Source organism: Colius striatus, chromosome 12 (genome assembly GCF_028858725.1).
Source record: "Colius striatus isolate bColStr4 chromosome 12, bColStr4.1.hap1, whole genome shotgun sequence".
Taxonomy (NCBI): Eukaryota; Metazoa; Chordata; class Aves; order Coliiformes; family Coliidae; genus Colius; species Colius striatus.
The window spans coordinates 2,506,685-2,514,578 of record NC_084770.1 but is presented as its reverse complement, the minus strand read 5'-3'; the positions used below and the strand labels follow the sequence as shown (position 1 = coordinate 2,514,578).

Here is a 7,894-nt window from a genome sequence, read left to right as displayed (position 1 = left end):
CCCTCTCCAAACATACGAGGGGACACGGAACACCACCATCCTCCAGTGCTGGACTCCTGCAGTGCCTCTGCTCCACGTGGCTTTTTTTCTTGGCTTTCTCATGGGAAGATGTGATGTTGCAACAGCAGATCTTGATCAAAGCAGAACTACGAGGTTGGGAGCAGAACGTGTCAGTCTTATTTTTAGTATATGGGAAACCTGTGAAATGACAGTGTCAGGCTAGTTGCATCAACCTCCCACAGTGACCAGCCCTTGCTTTTGAGACTGTTTCCCCTTTCCCCTTCCCTAATGCTACACAGGAACTGAGCCACAGCAGATAACGTACAAGTAACAGCAAAATACTGTCTTATGCCAGCCCCTGCCTTCCCTGCTTAGAAGGGACAACAACGCTGAATCTGATGGCTACTCACTTGGAAGCAAGAATCTGGATAATATCTGTGTTTGTTTTCTCTCAAGCCTACATTTTGGCTGCAATTTGCTCATTTAAAGTTTAAGCAATTCTTAGCATCCTTTCCATTTAGAGGACAGATGATATCTTGCTGAAATGTTAGCAGAACGCAGTCATCCAGCCCCGCTTGTTGGAGCTGCTGATGGACTGTGGCTGCTGCTCCCCACTATTGTTGCCCAGACTCTCGTGCTACGAAATGGGTAAGGTTTGTGGATAACCATGTTGCTGTCCTCATGAACTGCTATTCCTCTGTATGATGGTTGGAAGTTTGTTGTGGCCCAGGTGATAACTCATCTGTTCCATTTACTGAGAGCACTCAGAGAGCTGAGGTTTTGTTCAGGCTGAGGAAAGGTGTCAGTGAACCCATCATAAAAATCATTATGACTGGACAAGTAAAGCTGATAAAGCTGTCCCAAGTGGTATGTACAATTTCAGGCAAGCAGAAAGTTCCTTGCTCATCTTTGGGTTGTACTATAAATAGCCTGTTGTAAGGCAGATCTCACATCATGGTGTCTAAGTCTCCTCTCCATCTCCAGTACAGGTTTAGTGTTAATAATAGCAGACAGTAACAAATAACAGTAACAAATGGATAGTTATTTATTTATTTATGTATTTATTACTATGAGTTGGCTTTAATTTCACTTGCAAAAGAATATTTCCTTTTCTTTTCCACAGCATTAAGTACAAACAGCAACAACAAAATATTAGTTAATGATAACAGGGGTTGTTAAATCAACAAATTTCCACATTACAATGAGAAAAAGGAACACTTAAAATGTTTAACATTTAAGCCATTGCTTCCTACAAGTAGAAAGCACTCACTTCATACAGCTCCATGTGCAGTAAGCGTGGTTATATATAGGAATGCCAAGTGCCAGTTGTTCAGTGCAGCTGTTCTACTGCTTTTGTCAGGAGCTTGGGGCAGCCCTTTCTTCTGTTGTATCTAGCAACAGGACAATGAGTAATGGGATGAAGCTGGAACACAAAAAGTTCCATTTAAGCATAAGAAAAAACTTTTGACTGTTTCAGTGAGGGAGCCCTGGCACAGGCTGCCCAGGGAGGGTGTGGAGGCTCCTTCCTTGGAGGTCTGCAAGACCCGTCTGGACACGTTCCTATGTTCCTGATCTAGGTAAACCTGCTTCTGCAGGGGGTTGGACTAGATGATCTCTAAAGGTCCCTTCCAACCCCTACTATTGTATGAGTCTATGATTTTGATAACAACAGAGGTAAGCAAGTGGCTGTGTGGTGCTGAACTGCTGTCTGAGCTGAGACCACAGCATCTGTTTTAACAGAATGCCCTGTCTGGGATCCTTTCTTGACTTAAAAACCACAGGCTTGGGTAAGAAGAAAGCAGTCTGAAAGTCTTTGGTTGCAAAACAGTAGCAAATGGCACCTCAACAGCAGTTAGGATGTGCTATTATGTGAGGCCATGTGCACAAAAGCATTACTGTTTTATATTTGAGAGCAGACAACCTAATTGGAGCCCACTGTATATTGGACAAGATGCCCTGTGTTTGCAGGAAGAAAGCATGAACATGTTTGGGATTGGAAAACAAAAACCAGTTGTTTGCTTTCTGGATTGACAGTAGGATAACATCTGTTGCCAAAATGATCTGTGTGGAACAGGCATTCACTGTAACTATTGAGACAGAAAATCCCAGGAGCAGATCCCAGAGCCAGAAGTTTCTTTGAAGGAGCCCTGTACCTTTTCTGAAAAAGTAAGTATTTTTCTTTGCTGAACATCACTTGCCTAGACACTTATGTGATGCCTGTCATGAAGATTGATGGTTTACCTTAGAAGAGCATGGGCTAGCAGGGATCTTAAGCCTCTTGCTCTCCAAGATTAGTTAATTGCAGCATAGTTGTTGACAGCTACATGGATAACACTCACACATCTCCTCAAGCAGGAGATGGTTTTTAAGATCAGGCACTACTTTTCTCTTGTATCTTCTCCTGTCTTTGAAAAGAGACTTTAAAAGACAGAATGACAGTGTGCAATGATTAAGTTGGTCACATTATATACACACACCCCTTTTGCTGTGCCTGCAGTGAAATGCTACTAATGCCACAGCATGCAATAATACATCAAAGAAGAAAATTGGCACATAAATGATCAGCTGGATGACCAGAGCAATTTTATCCCTTTTCATCCCACAGTTACTCACTGCAGCTTCCATCATCCTGGCACCTCTGCAAAAGTATTGGCTCAAAGCAGGTAAATCTAACATGGGGATGGGAAATACTTTCTGTGATGGGAATAGTAACGTCTTATGTTTTTTGGCCAATGTGGTTTCAGCCTGTGGTCTGCAAGCACTAGAAGGTGATGAGACACTTGTTGGGGAACTCTTTGTAAACTAAGAAAGTTAATCATCTGTAGGTTTAAATGAGCAGAATATGGATTTGCATTGTCTGGAGGGATTTTTTTTAGAAGTCAGAAGTCACTGAAAGTCAAGGACCATGCAGCCAACTGAAATACAGCTATCACACCTGTTTCAAAAGCACACTGACTTTAAGTTATTGAAGTGATTATGTGGCAATATGTCAGATGAAATTTCTGTGCAAATAAACATGAAGTAGTCATGCCCCAGCAGGGGTTCCACTCTCAGCCCAGATTTCTCTATGGGTAGCTTCTTTCTGATGCCCCAAGACCTGCCTTTGTGGCTTAACTGTTTTGAACTGCTCTGTTGTCACTTCCCTATGAGGTGGGAAGTGATGTGGTGCATAGTCAGCAAGCACAGGTATTATAGAGGAAATTGGTACCTTGAAAGCCAGACATTAAAACTGATGTCTGGTCTGAGATTCTGCTGGGATAGATCAAAGCTCTCTGAACAATGGATGGAAAGAGTTAAATGTCTCAAAATGAGGTTGGGAGGGCTGTTGAACTGTGTACTGGCCAAAGAGCTGAAAGAGATCCAAATCCAAAGCAGTGCTTCATGACACAGGACAATGCCAGAAAGCCCTCAGCCACGGGTCTGCCCTATCTCTGTAAAACCAAACCTGCCCTGAACACTGGACATGGATTGTGAGGGAGGGATCAGAATTGCATCTGCTTCCCGTTGCTCACTTCTGTTTTCTGGACATCAACATTGCTGCAGTGTGAGGCTGTGACAACTTGGGCAGATGCAATCACCTCTCACCTGACAGGATGCTCACTGAAGGTACCATTAAAGTACAAACCTGTCACCAGGGTTTATGGTGTTTAGCTTGGGCGGAATCAGGTGCTTACAGCTTTATACTTGATCTGTGCAATGCTAAGTGTCTGTTCTGTGGTCCTTACTTCTTTGCATGGTTCAGTTTTTCCATGAAGCAATAACTTTCTTTAGTCTGACAAAGGCCAGGGCGTTGCTCCAAGCTAATACAAGTGCTATGTGATAGAATGGAGCTGTAGTCTTAGGCCATGGCCTCCTGCATGGACTCCTGCAGTTTACTCCATGCACAGCAATAGCTGCATCCTGGAGCTGCAAGCTTCAAAATGTTATCAGTTGGCAGGAAACTACCACTGTATGGGCAAATCCTTTGATGTGAGCATCACAAATGTGCACAAGTTTGGCATTATAGTACAGGGGCTTTTCCTTAAGTGACCATATATGTTACAGCAGTAGAAGTGAATTTGTGCACTGCTACATGGGTGCTCAGTTTCCTGCATGTGTGCAAATAAGCATGTGGCAGAAACAGTGGCCTTATCATGTATACTCCATACCACACAGCTCTCCCTCTTGACCCAGAGATGCCTGAAGCTGCAATATAACAATCCAAGTAGTCAGAGCCGGTCCTAAGTCACTGCGGGCAGGACAAAACCCAAGCTCATGTCAGACCCCTTGGAGGGAGTTGTCCCTTTTTGCAGGTACACCTATAACTACAATGGTTGCAAATACTGGCAGTGGCCCCATTCCCTCTGTCTTGAAACTGGAGCAGCACCGTGGCTCTGAGCACCTGTCATGCACTGCACTTTGTTTCTGTCATGACTTGATCTGTGGGTGGCAGCGGCTGTGACTCTTGGCTTCGGTTAATCTTGAACCTCTTTGATATACAATTGGGGAACAGAGAAGGAAATTCATGAAATTCTTTGGCTGCAAAGTAATAGCAAAATGCATCCAAACAGCAGTTAGAATTTGCTAAGCAGGCAGAGATCTGAACAGTGGCTCCAACTTTCGAGATGAGAGAACATGCTCCAGCAACCTCTACTGCAAGCCGGAAGAGCAGCGTGATGTAGAGAGGTGAAAAACATACAACAAACACACACAGATTCACAGAAACAATGTGGATTGCTTTCTGGATTAACTTTGTCTCGTGAGGACTCGTAGCCATCTTCTTTTTGAGACATCTGATGACTTGTACTGAGCAAAAAATCACAACCCCTAAAGGGATAAAATAACCAAAGACAAAGGAGAGTAACACGGAATAATTAGGCTGCAGAGATTTTTTCTGAAGACACAACCGTTTGTCGTTAAATTTTGGACGCAGGAAGGAGGAAGTTAGGAGTGTTACCCAAAGAAATCCACAGACAGAAGCTGATTTCAGTGGGGATCGAAGAACCTTTGCTTTTAGAGGGAACTTGATTGCAATGTACCGATCGATGGCAATCAGCATGATGGTGAGAGTGCTCATGGGCATGTTTGTAAAATAGATGTTCTGAATGGTGAAACACAGGCTGTCCATGGGATGGTCATAGATGGTGAAATAGATCAGGAAAGGCAGGACAACAAGCAGGAAGCTGTCTGCAACCACGAGGTTGATCAGGTACACCCTGGTCTCGCTCCAACTCTTAAGTTTGCAGCAGAAGATCCAGAAGGCAATCATGTTCAGTGGAATCCCCAAGAAGAGCACTGGGATGTAGACGATAAGTTGAAATGTCACGATGCCATTCTGCAGCGTGTTGTTTTCAGTGCAGTTCTCCATGCTGTTCCTTCTCTGCAAGAAAAGAGCGCAAGCATGAGACTGAGCTTGGAGACAGGGTCTCTGTATGGCTCTGCCACTGCTCTCCTGGCTCTGTGTAGGAGCCTCTGGAGAGCCTCAGTGGCTTATCAGCACCATCTGTTCATCAGCCAACAAAGTACAACATGGACATTTGCCACCAACTGGCACAAGCCACAGAGGCAGCTCTCTCTTGCAGCGTGGCTGGCAGGACAAAGGAAATGATTATGCCCATTTACTGGTGAGGCCACACCATGAGTACTTTGTTCAGTTTTGTGCCTCTCACTACAAAAGGGAACTTGAGGTGCAGGAGCATGTCCAGAGGTGGGCAACAAAGCTGGTGAAGGTGCTAGAGAGTAAGTCTTATGAGAAGCAGCTGAGGCAGCTGGGGGTGTTTAGTCTGCTGAAGTGGAGGCTTGATCACTCTCTACAATTACCTGAAAGGGAATTATAGTGAGATGGGAGTAAGTCTCTTCTTCCATGTAATGAATAATAGGACAAGAAGAAATGGCCTAAAGTTGTGCCAGAGATTTTAACTGGAGATTAGGAAGAACTGTTTCACTCGGAGGGTTGTTAGACACTGGCACATACTGCAGAAGGAGGTGGTGGAGTCACCATTCCTGGAGGCATTTAAAAGCCACGTAGATGAGGTGCTTAGAAATGTGGTTTAGTGGTGGGCTTGGCAGTGTTGGGTCAGTGGTTGGACTTGCTGATCTTAGGGGTCTTTTACAACCAAAGTGATTCTATGACTCTATTGTGAGGTTAAGCCTGACTTGCCATCCATCCAATCCTTGTTTGCACAGTTTGGGTAACAGCAAAAAGGGTCTGTAAACCAGAATGATAATTTTTGTGATCCTTTATCTTTGTTGCTTATGTGATTAGCAAGAGTCTCTGGCTTTAGGGCAGCATTCCCCTTTTGTTTTCCAAGGCCCTTGCTTTGCTGCTGAAGCCACCCCATGGGTTTGCTCTGGAATCTTGCCAGGTCTGCAGACCTCCACAGGAGTTGGGCCCTTCCAGCCATAAGATAGCTCAGGTGGCTTTACTCCTGGGGGTGGTGGGAACACTGCTGCTGAAGACAGACTGCCCCAAGGACTAACCCACTCCTCTCACTGTGGGATGCTATGAGGAATAGCTCAGCATAAGCCCTAGCAGGTAACAGGTCTCCAAAGAGTGAAGCGAAAGTGAGCGCCTGTGTCTGATCTCAGCCTTCAAAGGTAAGAAACCAGAATGTGGCTAGACCAGAAAACAGAGGTTCAAGAACCTAGGCTATCTCCTGGTATTCCTTTAAGTATTTCAGGGCATCTGCTACCAGCAAGAAGGCTGTGGAGGATGGATCACTTAGTCTGCAGCTCGCAAAGGAAGTGTTTACAGTGAAGCAGGAAAGGAAAACACCCAGATTCCTACAATCTCTTATAAATACATTGCCTTATAAGTCAGTAGTTTCTAAGCTTCAACATCTAAACTGTAGTGAAAATGGCTGATTGCGTGACCTAAGTAAACTGATTTTAGTGTCTGAAGCTGTGAGACAGAGCTGGTGAGCAGGGAGGAAAGCATAGCACCTGCCCTGCCACCAGAACTGGTAGGCACTACTGAACTACATGGGTTCAGTCATTTTTGGAAGTCATTTTGCAGTCATTTATGGAAGAGCTAACATACAGATGGTGTCTTGGTCTTTCAGTTTCACAGGTCCTTGGCTACACTGTGGTACCACCTACCTGTTCCCTGTCAGCTCACCGTGGGCAGCCTGCAGTGAAGATGACACTCTGCACTCATGGCACTGCCCCAAGCAGCAGATGAGCCCTCTGGGCTGTGCTGGGCACCCCAGCCCCCCTGAATCCCCCCTGTAAGTGCAGAGCCACGACTCAGCACGCCCAGAGCCATCTATCTTCACCCTTTTGAAGAGGCACTGGTGGGAAGCTGCAGCGAGGGATGAAGAGCCCCTGAATGACACACATAGCTGTGAAACAGCAAGGTGTAACAGCCGCAGAAGCAGGAGGAGCCAGCTGGCACGGCAGCCTCCAGGTAAGGAAACACACTCTGAGCACAGCACACAGCCACATACCACGTGGAGAGAATGAAATGACATTACCTGCTTCTTGTGGGGCCATCAGGTGGGTTTAATCCTCAGGACAGCTGCAGTGTAGATGTGGATGTCCTGGCAGGGTAGGCGGTACCCAGGGCTGTGGGTGCCAGTGCAGGCTGTGCTCTCTGTGGGCCCAGCTGCCAGGGAGCCTGCTGCCAGCAGGTCGAGAGAGCTGAAATACAGCAGTGAACTCTTCCCCAAAAGTGCTTATCATCTACTGGGCTGGTCGAGCCTCTGGTGCCCTCTGTTGTTCTACTCACACTAGCTCAATGCTTTGCATCATTTTTTCCACCCAGTCTGTGCTCCCCCCACTCAGCTCACAGTAAGTAGCAATTAAATTTTAATCTTTTCAATTGTGGGAAAAGAAATAATTTCTGAAAGAACCTTAATGGTGGCAAATTGCCCTTCTGTCGGCAGAAGGCACCCCTAGGGAGCAGGACAGCCTGGGC

The 7,894-nt window shown here is 45.7% G+C and overlaps 1 protein-coding gene across 1 annotated transcript; it reads right to left on the bottom strand.

Annotated features, from left to right (window-relative positions):
* Positions 1–4,013: 4,013 nt before the first annotated feature.
* On the bottom strand, positions 4,014–7,595 carry LOC133626476 (G-protein coupled receptor 35-like). The gene is made up of 2 exons (XM_062006050.1): positions 7,452–7,595; positions 4,014–5,359 (listed from the first exon to the last, which is right to left on the bottom strand). The coding sequence occupies exon 2, from the start codon at positions 5,345–5,347 to the stop codon at positions 4,385–4,387; it is 963 nt and encodes a 320-aa protein (XP_061862034.1). The 5' UTR covers positions 5,348–5,359; positions 7,452–7,595; the 3' UTR covers positions 4,014–4,384.
* Positions 7,596–7,894: the final 299 nt, after the last annotated feature.